We start from the raw sequence: 20,751 nt of genomic DNA on the forward strand, positions 1-20,751 counted from the left end.
GGGAAGAAGCAATGTATGGATATGGGTGGTGTTTTTAATGGCGCTTGGCAAGAGTAACAGTGGAGGGGGTGAGGAGATAAAAGGTGTGGGAGTGAGGGTTCCACAGGTGGATAAGTGACACAACGATAAAGATGGGAGATGGGAGGACAGTGGCAGGAGATGGTAGCAGCCAGATAGGAGAGTTAGGCCAGGGTTAGAGGTAAATACTAGTTGCATAGAGAGCCGTATATCCTGGAGGCTGTGGGGAAAAGTGGATGATGAGTGCGGGAGACTGAAAAGAGTGCTGTCATGTCCCAGGGATATAGAGACATTCAAAGGCAAAGTCTTGGTTAAGGTCCTTCATCAGATACAACAAAAATAGGGTCATGAGATTTGGTCTGGCTGAGCCCATTTGTTGGGGGTTCGAAAGGAAACACAAACAAATGAAAGCTCTTTAATAGGACCATTGTCCACAGTTCTTCTCTCTCTCCCCTAATTATGTAAATACTGACCTCAGGCTCTCAATGTTAAAAATGCTGTAGTGCCCTCCAGTCCCTGACGCTGCGTGCAATTGTGCATGAGTTGTGGGTAACATGTGAATGACTTAAATCTTCTTAAACTACAGAACTGCCACCTGCAATCACTCGTTCATTAACCCTCACTGTGGATCCTAGGGCTGATGTTCACCAAGAACTCGGTTGTTCAAATGTATGCATGGTCCTTGGACTGCCATGTGTGCAGCTCTCGTGTAAGGGTGCTGTCTTTGCATAAACCAGGTTTCCCTCTCAGATAATCAGTGGACATCTGCACTAGTGGCTCCCCAAACTGCCAGACCCTTGGTTACCCTTCTGTTGTGTGGCCTAAAACGTGGTCTCTCTAGATAATACATGTGTCCAATCTTGCTAGAGAGGCTGCATCAATAATCTACCCTTATTTTGCCCAGGTGTTTTGCGATGGATAAGGTGTGGTACACATTTGAGGCTGTGGGTGCACTGGGCTGCATGAGGGATCCTCCGTGTATCGCCTTCAGGGCCTGCATCATGGAGCGGGTCGCATTACCGGCCCTCAGGGTCATCCATTAGCCTTAGCAATGGGATCTCTTTACAGTCCGTTTGCCGAAAATCCAGTTTTTGTCAACTGGGGAAAGGGGGTAGCAAGGAAGGCCAAAAAGAGGCTTTGGGTATTGTCGAGTTGACTGAGTATCAGAGTGGACATAAGCATTTGGATGTAGTTGAAGGTTAGTAGACGGAAGATATTCCAGATATTTAGCAGGTGGGTTCTAGTAGCTGTGCCAGTAGAGGTTATGGCATGGTAGAGATTTACATCTCTATGAAAGAGGACCCTGAGGGTGTGAGCCTTAGGGGAGGGGCTGAAGGAGTTGGGTCAGGTGGATAGTGGTCAGGGGATACATTTTGGGGAATTGTGGACTGATGAATAGATTACTTCAAACTCTGGGGTGTTGAGTATGAGACGGCAGAGACATCCAGTGATGCATAGCTGAAAGAGAGTGGTGTAAAGCGCTGTGTATGCAATAGAAGGCTTAATGGTAAATGCTACATATTTTTGTGTGAAGGGTATGCCTGTCTATGCCATTCAGAGAAGGCCTACACGTCTGTGCAAGCCCCCTCAACACTTCCAGATTTAAAGATGCAGACAAAAGGCATTTATAGTTACAATTACTTCTGTGAGGCCTACCTGGGTCTTGTAGAAGCGAAAAACAGCGCACCCAAAGGAGCAACCAACAAACCCCTCAGAGGCATCAGGGTCATGAAGGAATCGGACTTCCATTGGGATGATCCCATCCTCACCCAGGTCGATGGTCTGGATTCGGGTGTGCTCAGTCCAGTCCCACAAATGAAGGCTTTGTCCAAAGAATCCTATAATGGGAATATTGGCTGCGTTTCAGAGAAATATCCAGAACGGCCACTTCGTCATCGCTTCTGCCCTCTGATACTCAACACACTACAGCACCCCACAGAGTTTCAGCAGCATCTGGCATAGTTAGACTTACATGGAACCATGTTTTTGGATTCATAAAGTCAACGTTGTCCTATGGCCAGACAACAAAAAAAGGACACATCCAGAAAGAAATCAAGCAAAATGAATCTTTGGCTCCATAAGAGAAAACCCATGCTGCATCAGAAAGTCTTTGCTATCTCTACAAAGAAAGGTCCATACACAAAGCTCTAATTTGAGGCCTCAATAAAGGCCACGGAAAGGGCAACAATTCATCAAAAGCTGTATTTGTAGGTGAAAAATAGTCCGATCCTGCCCGCCACCACTGAAAACAGACATATACATTACTTAAATTATTGAGGCTCTCATTCTACACTGTGAGGGAAAACACAGGAAAAGGTACAGTACGTTTCTTCAGTCTCCAAATATAGCCCATAGCCTCATGTGACCTCCCTCAAGGTCCATAAACATAGACTATGCTCCTCAACTGCAACGATTAGTCCATACATACATATTGTCACAGGGGAGGTTCTGGCACTAAGAAGCATGCCAAGACCATGTGTTACAGTCACTCTCTTTTTTATTAGTGAATTTATCACACAACTGGGCAACTGAACCAAAAGCTCTTCCCCAAACAATGGTCAGGAAGATTCTATCCTAAGTGAGATCAGGTCCCGTTTCCCTCAAAGACCCTCTCTAGGTCCAAATGTCACTTCTGCGTCCGAGTTTGCCAAGCTCAAATGTTTTGCCTCACCCCTTTAGCCATTGTAGACTTTTAGGGGGGCTTAACCCTTCTCCTCTGTCCAAGATAGATTCAGGTTTTCTGGGGTCTCATACCTCAAGGCTCGCTCAACCGTAAAGTCTCATAAGGAGCTGGTTCAGTGGACTTTGAAAGACGGTTGAACAAGAGAAGTGCCCCTGTGGTGTGGCATTGTCTGTGCTCCCTCCCGACTGCTCCTTCTCCATCTCTCTTATCTTACAATATTCTCCCTTGCCCCGTTTCATTCCGCTTCCCACCTGCTGGTTCTTCCTAGTAATATCCTGCCAACTGGAACCTGCCTCTGCTTGTCAACTAAGAGTTGGCACTTCCATTCACTGCACCCCTTGGTGTTCTTATTGCTTTTTCCAGCACTCAGCACATTAAAACCTTATGTATTCTGGTGTCTAAGCCTGCTGTTACCAGCCCTCCTTTTCCTCAGGGTTTCTCTTCTCTGGGGTATCTGCCATTGTTGTCACACCAGCAACCTTCTTGGTACCACCTCCCTACTACCCTTGTTACCATCTCCTCCTTGTGAAGCTCCTTACTTCACCTCTTCTGTATGATTCTCTACCCCTAATGTTACCTTCTCTGTGTCGCTTTTGGCCTCCGATGTTATCACCTCCTACTTCCCCTTGGGTTTCACCAGCTCCTCCTGCATCCTGATTGCTATCGCTGTCTCACTTTATATCACTGTCTCTTGCAATGTGGATGACAGTCACATTGTCACCATGCTCTAGGCCAGGGTACTCAACTGGTGGTGGGCCGAAAGTACCACACAAGTGCCCATACAGTGGGTCGAACTACCAATGCAAATGTGCGGATGGTAGGGGCATTGGTTCACAAATTTGAGTTTAAAAAACATCCTTATTGTGTCATTTTTATTACTTTTTAGTTTGCCCTTTTAGGTTGCGCTTTAGAGCCATCTAACAGCCAAAACTATTGCAGATAAAGATAGAGAGAAATGGCATTTGAGGGACACAAAGCTTGTAGGTGTTGTTTGGGGCCTTGGAAGCAAGATGACGCAGAGCACCACAGGTTCGATCCCTGGGTCCGTGCTTAAAAATCTCTGGATATTAAGCACATTATAAACAACCAATTACAATTATTTCCCCACCCATTGACTGCCCATGGCCATGCTAATCCTTTTGCCCATTCCCACCCACTTCCTGCCCTTCCAGCCCAAAAACACCTCCTCCTGGGACCTCTTTGAGCTCGTTTTAATCAAGCTTTACCAAACTTTGGACTCAAAGTGCCAGCCAGTGTTTTTCAAAGCAGTGTTCTGAGAGTTAATCACTTAATTTGAGTTTTAAATGTGCTACTGGTGTGATAAACATTTCTTAATCAGGTCTGCCTTCAGTCACATCGATTTATAAGCAACATACATTTCCTTTACTGAAGTCCTATTGAAAGCAAGCATCAGCAAAGCCAACAGTTTTGGCTTGTGTATACGTATTAGGCAAGTGCCTTTCCCGTGCCTAAGCAAAAGCCCAAACTGTTGGCATTTTCAATGCTTGTTTACTGTAAGACATTATAGCTAGCCATTTCACAATTTCACATATCATGATGCAAAGACAAACACTGGACCACAGAGGCTTCCCACATATGCCCTGACAGAAATAGAGACTGACTGACTTCAGGCCAGGCAACACTTCATTAAATTCATGTGACTTGGAGGGCCATAAATCATGTCCTCAAGGGCTTCATTTGGCCCACGGGCCGCATGTTCTGCACCACTGCTCTAGGCATCCAGAACAGAACCATAGTGGCCACTGGGCATGGCCTGTGGCCATTGCCAGTATTACCAGTGCCTTCCCATGCACAGGATATTGTCTTCAGCCATGCCATCGGCTATGGGTCCACCAAAAGATTCAGTAGCTCCAGTGACCAGATCATGGACTTTGGTCATGTCTTGGGCTCCCAAGCTCCCAGTAAGCATAACTTCAAGCCATGGGCAGGGTTCCCTTTGCCTGGGGCATGGCTTTTTGCTATACCCCTGGCCCATCCAAACAACCTGGAGTATCCACAGACTCTGGCCTTTGGACACTTTGCCTGGAGAAGGACTTTGGCAATGGCCACTTTTCCTGGGGAATGGCCAGCCCCATCCGTCTGAGTGGCCTTTGGGCAATCCCTGTCCCCCTAGAGTGGCCACTGGCTGTGCACTGTAGACATGTGCCCAGTGGACACTTTTCCTGGGGCATGGGTGTCTGCCACTCCTAGGTTTATCGGGTGCCTTTTCCATGTGTCCTGGCCAACCATCCAAAGTGGGCATTTGTCTGTATCCCTGTGGACCTAGTCAACCATCCAAAGTGGGCATTTGGCATAGCCTACTGTCATGCCCATTTGCACTTCACCTGGTGCATGTCCTTTGGCAAATGACCAGCACCCACAGAGCCAGTCCAGAGTTAGTGGATTGAAGCATGTTGGAGCTGGGTGTGAACAATCTCGGGTTACCCACACCCATAAAGGGCAAGGAGGAACCAGAGTGGTGTAATATGGACATAAGATGCCAACAAATGCACATGCTTCTTTGCGGGGCACAGGGACATTTGAAAAATACACAGTAGTTTCCTATATTCCACTCCTCAGTCTGTTGTCCTCTCTAGGATTGTCAATCATCCAACAGCATAAACCCTTGCTTTCCCACTGCAATGCTGAAAGCTCCTGTGGCGCCTGGGTCTGTGGCTTCGCTCGTGGATTAACTACATTTCCTGAAGTTCTCAGCGCAGTGGGATGTCGTCACGCCAGGCTTGCAGGCAGCCAATCCAATCCACGCTGGGGAATTCGGGTAAAAAAACAGAAATGAGTGGAAGCAGATGTTCACGCACAGCTTCTCAAGTGTCCAGGCCAGCCAGACCACAGTGTTTCTCTCTCTGCTGTAGTGTTTCCCGTATGTACGTCTGACTCCCTTTCAGTTTCTGACCTCAGATTGACTTATTTTGGACTTGCCATGTTTGTGGCGCAATTTGCATTGTGCAAAAGACTTGGCGAGCATTCTGGAACTGCTTCTGGATTTTCCCTAGGATTTGGTATCCTAGAACTTTTTGGAATTCTTTTCCTCTTACTGACTGATGACTATTCTTTCTCTCTCCCCCTCCCCCCCAACCCTCCCAATCGCTCTAACTGCTTCTGGAGTTGTATACTTGGAACCTACACTGAATGTTCTACTTGTGACATTGGGGCAGGGCCACCCTTCCTTTCCGAGGACTAGTGTGCTCATCTTCCCCTGCATCTGCCCTCCTGAGCTTTCCATAGGACACTTGGACCACATGGCTGAGACCTACGTATACTAGGATACACACTTCTCCGATCTGAAACTCAGGTGGGTGGTATTATCAATAGTTGTGTGACTGGGGGTGGAGGGTGTTTCTGCAGTTTGCTGTGCTTAACTAAATTTTTGTTTTTTTAGCCTGAAGGGAGCGAGCTCTGTGGTATTCCTTCCACCTTTTCATTCCATTGCTGGCATATCAATCTAACCTTGAGCGAGTCTACTGTACACATTCCGGCAGATTTGACAAGGATGTGGTGGACCCTCAGAGGGCAAACAACTCTAGTTTATTTCTATTTGGTTGCCATATGTCACTCTCTGGGCTGTCTCTTGCTCTCTCTTTAGTGGATGGACATAAAAGAGGACTGCAATATCGCCCTATTCAAAATGTGTGCAGTGCAGGGTCTTTTGCATCCCGCAAAACGTCCACAAAGAACAATGACTGCTAGCTGGAAAAAGTATTACAATAAGCCAAACTGGTGGCCCCTTATTAAAATCTGCTGACCTATTGTGGACCCCCGAATGCAAATTGATCAATTGGGTGCCTGAAAACGGATTGTAATTATCTAGACATTCTGGGCATTCCCAGATATTATTCAAAGGATTTTGCCCACTTTTGGCAAGATTTAAAACAAACACCAGGACAGATTTGGACCAAAATCAAGTCAGAGTAGGCTTTCAGGGCCAGATGTGTGCTCCTTGTGAAATATTTGCCCAAATCCATAGCAGTTATGGTAGAAAGTGAGAGCAAACGTTGCCCTATGAGAAATTGCATTTAAAACACATATTTGTGGATCCTCCATAAAGCTTTGGCACCTTGTGACAAAACTTTGCAAAAAAGTTTTTAAAAATCTAAATCGCTGTCTATGAATATATATATTTTTAGCAGGTTGTATTTAATGGTGCCAATGTTATAAGCATCTATATGGGGCGTCCAACTTAACCGTAACTACAGGCCTTGTGTTGTAGATATACATAAATAGTGTGATGAGTTACCCATTACATTTTCCATAAGGGATGATCTTGGAAATCTGTTTACTATGTTGGTGGTCATGTGTTCCCCACTGTGATAACATGACGACAAACACTGCCTATCAGTCTAGGCATCCTGTGGTTTTTCAACAGTAATTACTTTGAAGTAATTACTTAGAAATCAATTTTCATTATATAAGGGATTGTGGATTAAGGGGTTAAAATGAGTGGGGATGGACTTGGGTATGCGAAGATGGTTGGGGGAACCCCCAAATAAAAATAAAACCTTCAAAGTGATTTTGGAAGTAATTGCCATCAGCAAAATGACATGAAACCTTCAGCCTGTGGCATACCTAAACCTGCGTGACAAAGCTATGTCCGATGTTTGAGATCCACTATGAAGATCAACTAAAAGAAGTGCGGCTGAGACTAGAGGAATGCTGAGACCAGCTGTCCTTTTGCCACCAATACTTGAGACAGGCCTGATGGGCCAGTCGGAGAACACCAGCAGTGTTGGATACTGACATGGTGGAGACTAAATAAGATGTGGCAGGTAGTTATGCCGAGCTGTGAGCACTACCAGCAAGTGAGGTTTGGGAGGGAATGAGGGACACACAAACTCCAACCTCTACAGCCAGTGTTAGGACATGAGACCCTCTGATGTAAGGGTTGAGAAAGACAGCAGAGTGAGCAAGACTGCACTTCGTGAATGGGTAAGGAAATGGCATGTCTGCAGATACACATAGGACCACTGAATGGAGTAATGTTATGAAGGCACTACACAGGTGAAGAGGTCCAAGGAAAAAAGCTGATGATCGGGGGAGAGTGAAGGGGCTGAAGTAACGTGGAGAAAGAGCTGAATCAAGTATTATGTGCATAAAGAAAGCACTTACTGAGAACGTGCTGTACACTGAGACACTAAGTCCAAGTTTCCAGAGTGAACTGAAGAAATAAAATGCTGAGAACCTGCTGCACGCTGTGACACTAAGTCCAAGTTCCCAGAGTGAACTGAAGAAATAAAATGCTGAGAACATGCTGCACACTGCGACACTGAGTCCAAGTTCCGAGAGTAAACAGAAGAAACTACGTGCGGAGAACCTGCTGCATACTGTGACACAAAGTCCAAGTTCTCAGATTGAACTGAAGAAATGAAATGCTGAGATCCTGCTGCACACTGCGACAATGAGTCCAGGTTCCCAGGGTAAACAGATTAAACTTTAAGCCGAGAACTTGCTGCACACTGTGACACTAAGTCCAAGTTCCCAGAGTGAATTGAAGAAATGAAATGCTGAGAGCCTGCTGCACACTGTGTCCAGGTTCTCAGATTAAACAGACAAAACTACATGCAGAGAACGTGTTGCACACTGTGACACTGAGTCCAGGTTCCCAGACAAAACAGAAGAAACTACACGCTGAGAACTTGCTACACACTGTGACGCTAAGTCAAAGTTCCCAGAGTAAACAGGAGAAAGTACATACTGAGAACTGGCTTCACACTGTGGCACTAAGTCAAAGTGCCCAGAGTGAACTTAAGAAATGAAAATCTGAGAACCTTCTACACACTGACACTGAGTCCAGGTTCCCATAGTAAACAGAAGAAACAACACGATGAGAAGTTGCTGAACACTGTGACACGAAGTCAAAGTTCCCAGAGTGAACTGAAGAAATGAAATGCTGAGAACTTGCTGCACACTGTGACACTAAGTCCAAGTTCCTAGAGTGAACTGAAGAAATGAAATGCTGAGAACCTGCTGCACACTGTGACACTGAGTCCAGGTTCCCAGACAAAACATAAGAAACTACACGCTGAGAACTTGCTGCACACTGTGACGCTAAGTCAAAGTTCCCAGAGTGAACTGAAGAAGTGAAATGCTGAGAACTTGCTGCACACTGTGACACTAAGTCAAAGTTCCCAGAGTGAACTGAAGACATGAAATACTGAGAACTTGCTGCACATTGTGACACTAAGTCCAAGTTCCCAGAGTGAACTGAAGAAATGAAATGCTGAAAACCTGTTGCACACTGTGATACTGAGTACAGGTTCCCAGACTAAACAGAAGAAACTACACGCTGAGAACTTGCTGCACACTGTGACGCTAAGTCAAAGTTCCCAGAGTAAACAGGAGAAAGTACATACTGAGAACTGGCTTCACACTGTGGCACTAAGTCAAAGTGCCCAGAGTGAACTTAAGAAATGAAATTCTGAGAACCTGCTACACACTGACACTGAGTGCAGGTTCCCATAGTAAACAGAAGAAACAACACGATGAGAAGTTGCTGCACACTGTGACACGAAGTCAAAGTTCCCAGAGTGAACTGAAGAAATGAAATGCTGAGAACTTGCTGCACACTGTAACACTAAGTCCAAGTTCCTAGAGTGAACTGAAGAAATTAAATGCTGAGAACCTGCTGCACACTGTGACACTGAGTCCAGGTTCCCAGACAAAACAGAAGAAACTACACGCTGAGAACTTGCTGCACACTGTGACGCTAAGTCAAAGTTCCCAGAGTGAACTGAAGAAGTGAAATGCTGAGAACTTGCTGCACACTGTGACACTAAGTCAAAGTTCCCAGAGTGAACTGAAGACATGAAATACTGAGAACTTGCTGCACATTGTGACACTAAGTCCAAGTTCCCAGAGTGAACTGAAGAAATGAAATGCTGAAAACCTGTTGCACACTGTGATACTGAGTACAGGTTCCCAGACTAAACAGAAGAAACTACATGCTGAGAACTTGCTGCACACTGTGACACTAAGTCCAAGTTCCCAGAGTGAACTGAAGAAATGAAATGCTGAGAACCTGCTGCACACTGACACTGAGTCCAGGTTCCCAGAGTAAACAGATGAAACTACATGCAGAGAACTTGCTGCACGCTCTGACACTAAGTCCAAGTTCCCAGAGTGAACTGAAGAAATGAAATGCTGAGAACCTGCTGCACACTGACATTGAGTCCAGGTTCCCAGAGTAAACAGACGAAACTACATGCAGAGAACTTGCTGCACACTGTGACACTAAGTCCAAGTTCCCAGAGTAAACAGGAGAAACTACATACTGAGAACTGGCTTCACACTGTGACACTAAGTCAAAGTGCCCAGAGTGAACCTAAGAAATGAAATTCTGAGAACCTGCTACACACTGACACTGAATCCAGGTTCCTATAGTGAACAGAAGAAACAACACGATGAGAAGTTGCTGCACACTGTGACACGAAGTCAAAGTTCCCAGAGTGAACTGAAAAATTGAAATGCTGAGAACTTGCTGCACACTGTGACACTAAGTCCAAGTTCCTAGAGTGAACTGAAGAAATGAAATGCTGAGAACCTGCGGCACACTGTGACACTGAGTCCACGTTCCCAGACAAAACAGAAGAAACTACACACTGAGAACCTGCTGCACACTGTGACACTAAGTCCAAGTTCCCAGAGTGAACTGAAGAAATGAAATACTGAAAACCTGCTGCACACTGTGATACTGAGTACAGGTTCCCAGACTAAACAGAAGAAACTAAATGCTGAGAACTTGCTGCACACTGTGACACTAAGTCCAAGTTCCCAGAGTAAACTGAAGAAATGAAATGCTGAGAACCTGCTGCACACTGACACTGAGTCCAGGTTCCCAGAGTAAACAGATGAAACTACATGCAGATAACTTGCTGCACGCTGTGACACTAAGTCCAAGTTCCCAGAGTGAACTGAAGAAATGAAATGCTGAGAACCTGCTGCACACTGACACTGAGTCCAGGTTCCCAGACTATACAGACAAAGCTACATGCAGAGAACTTGCTGCACACTGTGACGCAAACTCAAAGTTCCCAGAGTGAACTTAAGAAATGAAATGCTGAGAACTTGCTGCACACTGTGACACTAAGTCCAAGTTCCCAGAGTGAACTGAAGAAACGAAATGCTGAGAACCTGCTGCACTCTGTGACACTGAGTCCAGGTTCCCAGACTAAACAGAAGAAACTACACACTGAGAACTTGCTGCACACTGTGACACTAAGTCAAAGTTCCCAGAGTGAACTAAAGAAATGAAATGCTGAGAACTTGCTGCACACTGTGACACTTAGTCCAAGTGCCCAGAGTGAACTGAAGAAACGAAATGCTGAGAACTTGCTGCACTCTGTGACACTGAGTCCAGGTTCCCAGACTAAACAGAAGAAACTATACGCTGAAAACTTGCTGCGCACTGTGATACTGAGTTCAAGTTCCCAGACTAAACAGAATAAACTACATGCCGAGAACTTGCTGTACACTGTGACACTAAGCAAAAGTTATCAGAGTGAACTGAAGAAATGAAATGCTGGGAACTTGCTGCACATTGTGACACTAAGTCCAAGTTTCCAGAGTGAACCGAAGAAATGAAATGCCGAGAACCTGCTGCACACTGACACAGAGTCCAGGTTACCAGACTAAACAGACAAAACTACGTGCAGAGAACTTGTTGCACACTGTGACACTAAGTCCAAGTTCCCAGAGTGAACTGAAGAAATGAAATGCTGAGAACCTGATGCACACTGTGACACTGAGTCCAGGTTCCCAGACAAAACCGAAGAAACTACACGCTGAGAACTTGCTGCACACTGTGACGCTAAGTCAAAGTACCCAGAGTGAACTGAAGAAATTAAATGCTGAGAACCTGCTGCACACTGACACTGAGTTCAGGTTCCCAGACTAAACAGAAGAAACTACACGCTGTGAACTTGCTGCACACTGTGACACTAAGTCAAAGTAACCAGAGTGAACTCAAGAAATGAAATGCTGAGAACATGCTGAATACTGTGATACTGAGTCCAAGTTCCCAGACTAAACAGAAGAAACTACACGCTGAGGACTTGCTGCACACTGTGACACTAAGTCAAAGTTCCCAGTGTGAACTGAAGACATGAAATACTGAGAACTTGCTGCACATTGTGAAACTAAGTCCAAGTTCCCAGAGTGAACTGAAGAAATGAAATGCTGAGAACCTTCTGCACACTGACACTGAGTCCAGGTTCCCAGAGTAAACAGACGAAACTACATGCAGAGAACTTGCTGCACACTGTGACACAAAGTCCAAGTTCCCAGAGTGAACTGAAGAAATGAAATGCTGAGAACCTGCTGCACACTGACACTGAGTCCAGGTTCCCAGAGGAAACAGACGACACTACATGCAGAGAACTTGCTGAACACTGTGACACAAACTCAAAGTTCCCAGAGTGAACTTAAGAAATGAAATGCTGAGAACTTGCTGCACACTGTGACACTAAGTCCAAGTCCCCAGAGTGAACTGAAGAAACAAAATGCTAAGAACCTGCTGCACTCTGTGACACTGAGTCCAGGTTCCCAGACTAAACAGAAGAAACTACACGCTGAGAACTTGCTGCACACTGTGACACTAAGTCAAAGTTCCCAGAGTGAACTAAAGAAATAAATGCTGAGAACTCGCTGCACACTGTGACACTAAGTCCAAGTTCCCAGAGTGAACTGAAGAAATGAAATGCTGAGAACCTGCTGCACACTGACACAGAGTCCAGGTTACCAGACTAAACAGACAAAACTACATGCAGAGAACTTGTTGCACTCTGTGACACTAAGTCCAAGTTCCCAGAGTGAACTGAAGAAATGAAATGCTGAGAACCTGATGCACACTGTGACACTGAGTCCAGGTTCCCAGACAAAACAGAATAAACTACACGCTGAGAACTTGCTGCACAATGTGACGCTAAGTCAAAGTTCCCAGAGTGAACTGAAGAAATGAAATGCTGAGAACTTGCTGCACACTGTGATACTAAGTCCAAGTTCCCAGAGTAAACAGAATAAACTACATGCAGAAAACGTGCTGCACACTTTGACACTAAGTCCAAGTTCCCAGAGTGAACTGAAGAAATGAAATGCTGAGAACCTGCTGAACACTGTGATACTGAGTCCAGGTTCACAGACTAAACAGAACAAACTACACGCTGAGAACTTGCTGCACACTGTGACACTAAGTCAAAGTACCCAGAGTTAACTGAAGAAATTAAATGCTGAGAACCTGCTGCACACTGACACTGAGTTCAGGTTCCCAGACTAAACAGAAGAAACTACACGCTGAGAACTAGCTGCACACTGTGACACTAGGTCAAAGTAACCAGAGTGAACTGAAGAAATGAAATGCTGAGAAGCTGTTTCACACTGTGATACTGAGTACAGGTTCCCAGATTAAACAGAAGAAACTACATGCTGAGAACTTGCTGCACACTGTGACACTAAGTCCAAGTTCCCAGAGTGAACTGAAGAAATGAAATGCTGAGAACCTGCTGCACACTGACACTGAGTCCAGGTTCCCAGAGTAAACAGACGAAACTACATGCAGAGAACCTGCTGCACACTGTGACACTAAGTCCAAGTTCCCAGAGGGAACTGAAGAAATGAAATGCTGAGAACCCACTTCACACTGACACTGAGTCCAGGTTCCCAACTAAACAGAAGAAACTAGACACTGAGAACTTGCTGCACACTGTGACACTAAGTCAAAGTTCCCAGAGTGAACTAAAGAAATGAAATGCTGAGAACCTGCTGCACACTGTGACACTTAGTCCAAGTTGCCAGAGTGAACTGAAGAAACGAAATGCTGAGAACCTGCTGCACTCTGTGACACTGAGTCCAGGTTCCCAGACTAAACAGAAGAAACTATACGCTGAGAACTTGCTGCACACTGTGATAATGAGTTCAAGTTCCCAGACTAAACAGAATAAACTACACGCTGAGAATTACTGTGACACTAAGCAAAAGTTCCCAGAGTGAACTGAAGAAATGAAATGCTGAGATCTTGCTGCACATTGTGACACTAAGTCCAAGTTCCCAGAGTGAACTGAAGAAATGAAATGCTGAGAACCTGCTGCACACTGACACAGAGTCCAGGTTACCAGACTAAATAGAAAAAACTACATGCAGAGAACTTGTTGCACACTGTGACACTAAGTCCAAGTTCCCAGAGTGAACTGAAGAAATTAAATGCTGAGAACCTGCTGAACACTGTGATAGTGAGTCCAGGTTCACAGACTAAACAGAACAAGCTACACGCTGAGAACTTGGTGCACACTGTGACACTAAGTCAAAGTACCCAGAGTGAACTGAAGAAATTAAATGCTGAGAACCTGCTGCACACTGACACTGAGTTCAGGTTCCCAGACTTAACAGAAGAAACTACACGCTGAGAAGTTGCTGTACACTGTGACACTAAGTCAAATTAACCAGAGTGAACTCAAGAAATAAAATGCTGAGAACATGCTGAATACTGTGATACTGAGTCCAAGTTCCCAGACTAAACAGAAGAAACTACATGCAGAGAACTTGCTGCACACTTTGACACTAAGTCCAAGTTCCCAGAGTGAACTGAAGAAATGAAATGCTGAGAACCTGCTGCACACTGACACTGAGTCCAGGTTCCCAGAGTAAACAGACAAAACTACATGCAGAGAACTTGCTGCACACTGTGACACTAAGTCCAAGTTCCCAGACTGAACTGAAGTAATGAAATGCTGAGAACCCGCTTCACACTGACAATGAGTCCAGGTTCCCAGAGTAAACAGACGAAACTATATGCAGAGAACTTGCTGCACTCTGTGACACAAACTCAAAGTTCCCAGAGTGAACTTAAGAAATGAAATGCTGAGAACTTGCTGCACACTGTGACACTAAGTCCAAGTTCCCAGAGTGAACTGAAGAAACAAAATGCTGAGAACCTGCTGCACTCTGTGACACTGAGTCCAGGTTCCCAACTAAACAGAAGAAACTACACACTGAGAACTTGCTGCACAATGTGACACTAAGTCAAAGTTCCCAGAGTGAACTAAAGAAATGAAATGCTGAGAACTTGCTGCACACTGTGACACTTAGTCCAAGTTGCCAGAGTGAACTGAAGAAACGAAATGCGAGAACCTGCTGCACACTGACACAGAGTCCAGGTTACCAGACTAAATAGACAAAACTACATGCAGAGAACTTGTTGCACACTGTGACACTAAGTCCAAGTTCCCAGAGTGAACTGAAGAAATTAAATGCTGAGAACCTGCTGAACACTGTGATACTGAGTCCAGGTTCACAGACTAAACAGAACAAGCTACACGCTGAGAAGTTGCTGCACACTGTGACACTAAGTCAAATTAACCAGAGTGAACTCAAGAAATAAAATGCTGAGAACATGCTGAATACTGTGATGCTGAGTCCAAGTTCCCAGACTAAACAGAAGAAACTACATGCAGAGAACTTGCTGCACACTTTGACACTAAGTCCAAGTTCCCAGAGTGAACTGAAGAAATGAAATGCTGAGAACCTGCTGCACACTGACACTGAGTCCAGGTTCCCAGAGTAAACAGACAAAACTACATGCAGAGAACTTGCTGCACACTGTGACACTAAGTCCAAGTTCCCAGACTGAACTGAAGAAATGAAATGCTGAGAACCCGCTTCACACTGACACTGAGTCCAGGTTCCCAGAGTAAACAGACGAAACTACATGCAGAGAACTTGCTGCACTCTGTGACACAAACTCAAAGTTCCCAGAGTGAACTTAAGAAATGAAATGCTGAGAACTTGCTGCACACTGTGACACTAAGTCCAAGTTCCCAGAGTGAACTGAAGAAACGAAATGCTGAGAACCTGCTGCACTCTGTGACACTGAGTCCAGGTTCCCAACTAAACAGAACAAACTACACACTGAGAACTTGCTGCACACTGTGACACTAAGTCAAAGTTCCCAGAGTGAACTTAAGAAATGAAATGCTGAGAACTTGCTGCACACTGTGACACTTAGTCCAAGTTGCCAGAGTGAACTGAAGCAACGAAATGCTGAGAACCTGCTGCACTCTGTGACACTGAGTCCAGGTTCGAGACTAAACAGAATAAACTACACGCTGAGAATTACTGTGACACTAAGCAAAAGTTCCCAGAGTGAACTGAAGAAATGAAATGCTGAGAACCTGCTGCACACTGACACAGAGTCCAGGTTACCAGACTAAATAGACAAAACTACATGCAGAGAACTTGTTGCACACTGTGACACTAAGTCCAAGTTCCCAGAGTGAACTGAAGAAATTAAATGCTGAGAAGCTGCTGCACGCAGTGACACTGAGTCCAGGTTCCCAGACAAAACAGAAGAAAGTACACGCTGAGAACTTGCTGCACACTGTGACACTAAGTCCAAGTTCCCAGAGTAAACAGAAGAAACTACATGCAGAGAACTTCCTGCACATTTTGACACTAAGTCCAAGTTCCCAGAGTGAACTGAAGAAATTAAATGCTGAGAACCTGCTGAACACTGTGATACTGAGTCCAGGTTCCCAGAGTAAACAGACGAAACTACATGCAGAGAACTTGCTGCACACTGTGACACTAAGTCCAAGTTCCCAGAGGGAACTGAAGAAATGAAATGCTGAGAACCTGCTGCACACTGACACTGAGTCCAGGTTCCCAGAGTAAACAGACGAAACTACATGCAGAGAACTTGCTGCACTCTGTGACACAAACTCAAAGTTCCCAGAGTGAACTTAAGAAATGAAATGCTGAGAACTTGCTGCACACTGTGACACTAAGTCCAAGTTCCCAGAGTGAACTGAAGAAACGAAATGCTGAGAACCTGCTGCACTCTGTGACACTGAGTCCAGGTTCCCAGAGTAAACAGAAGAAACTACATGCAGAGAACTTGCTGCACACTTTGACACTAAGTCCAAGTTCCCAGAGTGAACTGAAGAAATGAAATGCTGAGAACCTGCTGAACACTGTGATACTGAGTCCAGGTTCACAGACTAAACAGAACAAACTACATGCTGAGAACTTGCTGCACACTGTGACACTAAGTCAAAGTACCCAGAGTGAACTGAAGAAATTAAAAGCTGAGAACCTGCTGCACACTGACACTGAGTTCAGGTTCCCAGATTAAACAGAAGAAACTACACGCTGAGAACTAGCTGCACACTGTGACATTAGGTCAAAGTAACCAGAGTGAACTGAAGAAATGAAATGCTGAGAAGCTGCTGCACACTGTGATACTGAGTCCAGGTTCCCAGATTAAACAGAAGAAACTACATGCAGAGAACTTGCTGCACACTGTGACACTAAGTCCAAGTTCCCAGAGGGAACTGAAGAAATGAAATGCTGAGAACCAGCTGCACACTGACACTGAGTCCAGGTTCCCAGAGTAAACAGACAAAACTACATGCAGAGAACTTGCTGCACTCTGTGACACAAACTCAAAGTTCCCAGAGTGAACTTAAGAAATGAAATGCTGAGAACCTGCTGCACACTGTGACACTAAGTCCAAGTTCCCAGAGTGAACTGAAGAAACGAAATGCTGAGAACCTGCTGCACTCTGTGACACTGAGTCCAGGTTCCCAGAGTAAACAGAAGAAACTACATGCAGAAAACCTGCTGCACACTTTGACACTAAGTCCAAGTTCCCAGAGTGAACTGAAGAAATGAAATGCTGAGAGCCTGCTGAACACTGTGATACTGAGTCCAGGTTCACAGACTAAACAGAACAAACTACATGCTGAGAACTTGCTGCACACTGTGACACTAAGTCAAAGTACCCAGAGTGAACTGAAGAAATGAAATGCTGAGAACCTGCTGCACACTGACACTGAGTTCAGGTTCCCAGACTTAACAGAAGAAACTACACGCTGAGAAGTTGCTGCACACTGTGACACTAAGTCAAATTAACCAGAGTGAACTCAAGAAATAAAATGCTGAGAACATGCTGAATACTGTGATACTGAGTCCAACTTCCCAGACTAAACAGAAGAAACTACATGCTGAGAACTTGCTGCACACTGTGACACTAACTCCAAGTTCCCAGAATGAACTGAAGAAATTAAATGCTGAGAACCTGCTGCACACTGACACTGAGTCCAGGTTCCCAGAGTAATCAGACAAAACTACATGCAGAGAACTTGCTGCACACTGTGACACTAAGTCCAAGTTCCCAGACTGAACTGAAGAAATGAAATGCTGAGAACCCGCTGCACACTGACACTGAGTCCAGGTTCCCAGAGTAAACAGACAAAACTACATGCAGAGAACTTGCTGCACACTGTGACACAAACTCAAAGTTACCAGAGTGAACTTAAGAAATGAAATGCTGAGAAGTTGCTGCACACTGTGACACTAAGTCCAGGTTCCCAGAGTAAACACACGAAACTACATGCAGAGAACTTGCTGCACACTGTGACACTAAGTCCAAGTTCCCAGAGGGAACTGAAGAAATGAAATGCTGAGAACCTGCTGCACACTGACACTGAGTCCAGGTTCCCAGAGTAAACAGACGAAACTACATGCAGAGAACTTGCTGCACTCTGTGACACAAACTCAAAGTTCCCAGAGTGAACTTAAGAAATGAAATGCTGAGAACTTGCTGCACACTGTGACACTAAGTCCAAGTTCCCAGAGTGAACTGAAGAAACGAAATGCTGAGAACCTGCTGCACTCTGTGGCACTGAGTCCAGGTTCCCAGAGTAAACAGAAAAAACTACATGCAGAGAACTTGCTGCACACTTTGACACTAAGTCCAAGTTCCCAGAGTGAACTGAAGGAATTAAATGCTGAGAACCTGCTGCACACTGACACTGAGTCCAGGTTCCCAGAGTAAACAGACAAAACTACATGCAGAGAACTTGCTGCACACTGTGACACTAAGTCCAAGTTCCCAGACTGAACTGAAGAAATGAAATGCTGAGACCCTGCTGCACACTGACACTGAGTTCAGATTCCCAGACTAAACAGACTAAACAGAAGAAACTACACGCTGAGAAGTTGCTGCACACTGTGACACTAAGTCAAATTAACCAGAGTGAACTCAAGAAATCAAATGCTGAGAACATGCTGAATACTGTGATACTGAGTCCAAGTTCCCAGACTAAACAGAAGAAACTACATGCTGAGAACTTGCTGCACACTGTGACACTAACTCCAAGTTCCCAGAGTGAACTGAAGAAATTAAATGCTGAGAACCTGCTGCACACTGACACTTAGTCCAGGTTCCCAGAGTAAACAGACGAAACTACATGCAGAGAACTTGCTGCACTCTGTGACACAAACTCAAAGTTCCCAGAGTGAACTTAAGAAATGAAATGCTGAGAACTTGCTGCACACTGTGACACTAAGTCCAAGTTCCCAGAGTGAACTGAAGAAACGAAATGCTTAGAAACTGCTGCACTCTGTGACACTGAGTTTAGGTTCCCAGACTAAACAGAAGAAACTATACGCTGAGAACTTGCTGCACACTGTGATAATGAGTTCAAGTTCCCAGACTAAACAGAATAAACTACACGCTGAGAATTACTGTGACACTAAGCAAAGGTTCCCACAGTGAACTGAAGAAATGAAATGCTGAGATCTTGCTGCACATTGTGACACTAAGTCCAAGATCCCAGAGTGAACCGAAGAAATGAAATGCTGAGAACCTGCTGCAAACTGACACAGAGTCCAGGTTACCAGACTAAATAGACAAAACTACATGCAGAGAACTTGTTGCACACTGTGAAACTAAGTCCAAGTTCCCAGAGTGAACTGAAGAAATTAAATGCTGAGAAGCTGCTGCACACTGTGACACTGAGTCCAGGTTCCCAGACAAAACAGAAGAAAGTAAACGCTGAGAACTTGCTGCACACTGTGACACTAAGTCCAAGTTCCCAGAGTAAACAGAAGAAACTACATGCAGAGAACTTGCTGCACACTTTGACACTAAGTCCAAGTTCCCAGAGTGAACTGAAGAAATGAAATGCTGAGAACCTGCTGCACACTGTGTCCAGGATCTCAGATTAAACAGACAAAACTACATGCAGAGAACGTGTTGCACACTGTGACACTAAGTCCAAGTTCCCAGAGTAAACAGGAGAAACTACATACTGAGAACTGGCTTCACACTGTGACACTAAGTCAAAGTGCCCAGAGTGAACTTAAGAAATGAAATTCTGAGAACCTGCTACACACTGACACTGAGTACAGGTTCCCATAGTAAACAGAAGAAACAACACGATGAGAAGTTGCTGCACACTGTGACACGAAGTCAAAGTTCCCAGAGTGAACTGAAGAAATGAAATGCTGAGAACTTGCTGCACACTGTGACACTAAGTCCAAGTTCCTAGAGTGAACTGAAGAAATGAAATGCTGAGAACCTGCTGCACACTGTGACACTGAGTCCAGGTTCCCAGACAAAACAGAAGAAACTACACGCTGAGAACTTGCTGCACACTGTGACGCTAAGTCAAAGTTCCCAGAGTGAACTGAAGAAGTGAAATGCTGAGAACTTGCTGCACACTGTGACACTAAGTCAAAGTTCCCAGAGTGAACTGAAGACATGAAATACTGAGAACTTGCTGCACATTGTGACGCTAAGTCCAAGTTCCCAGAGTGAACTGAAGAAATGAAATGCTGAAAACCTGTTGCACACTGTGATACTGAGTACAGGTTCCCAGACTAAACAGAAGAAACTACATGCTGAGAACTTGCTGCAGACTGTGACACTAAGTCCAAGTTCCCAGAGTGAACTGAAGAAATGAAATGCTGAGAACCTGCTGCACACTGACACTGAGTCCAGGTTCCCAGAGTAAACAGATGAAACTACATGCAGAGAACTTGCTGCACGCTGTGACACTAAGTCCAAGTTCCCAGAGTGAACTGAAGAAATGAAATTCTGAGAACCTGCTGCACACTGACATTGAGTCCAGGTTCCCAGAGTAAACAGACGAAACTACATGCAGAGAACCTGCTGCACACTGTGACACTAAGTCCAAGTTCCCAGAGTAAACAGGAGAAACTACATACTGAGAACTGGCTTCACACTGTGACACTAAGTCAAA

At 45.0% G+C, this 20,751-nt stretch overlaps 1 protein-coding gene across 1 annotated transcript in view; it reads right to left on the minus strand.

Moving 5' to 3' along the window:
• Positions 1–20,751, minus strand: part of LOC138563770 (methanethiol oxidase-like) — a 421,550-nt gene that overhangs the window by 222,121 nt on the left and 178,678 nt on the right. Inside the window, exon 6 of the mRNA XM_069642864.1 lies at positions 1,675–1,856. Within this exon, the coding sequence (XP_069498965.1) occupies positions 1,675–1,856 (182 nt within the window). The remainder of the gene's footprint in view (positions 1–1,674; positions 1,857–20,751) is intronic.

Source organism: Ambystoma mexicanum, chromosome 1p (genome assembly GCF_040938575.1).
Source record: "Ambystoma mexicanum isolate Mex_15411 chromosome 1p, UKY_AmexF1_1, whole genome shotgun sequence".
Classification (NCBI taxonomy): domain Eukaryota; kingdom Metazoa; phylum Chordata; class Amphibia; order Caudata; family Ambystomatidae; genus Ambystoma; species Ambystoma mexicanum.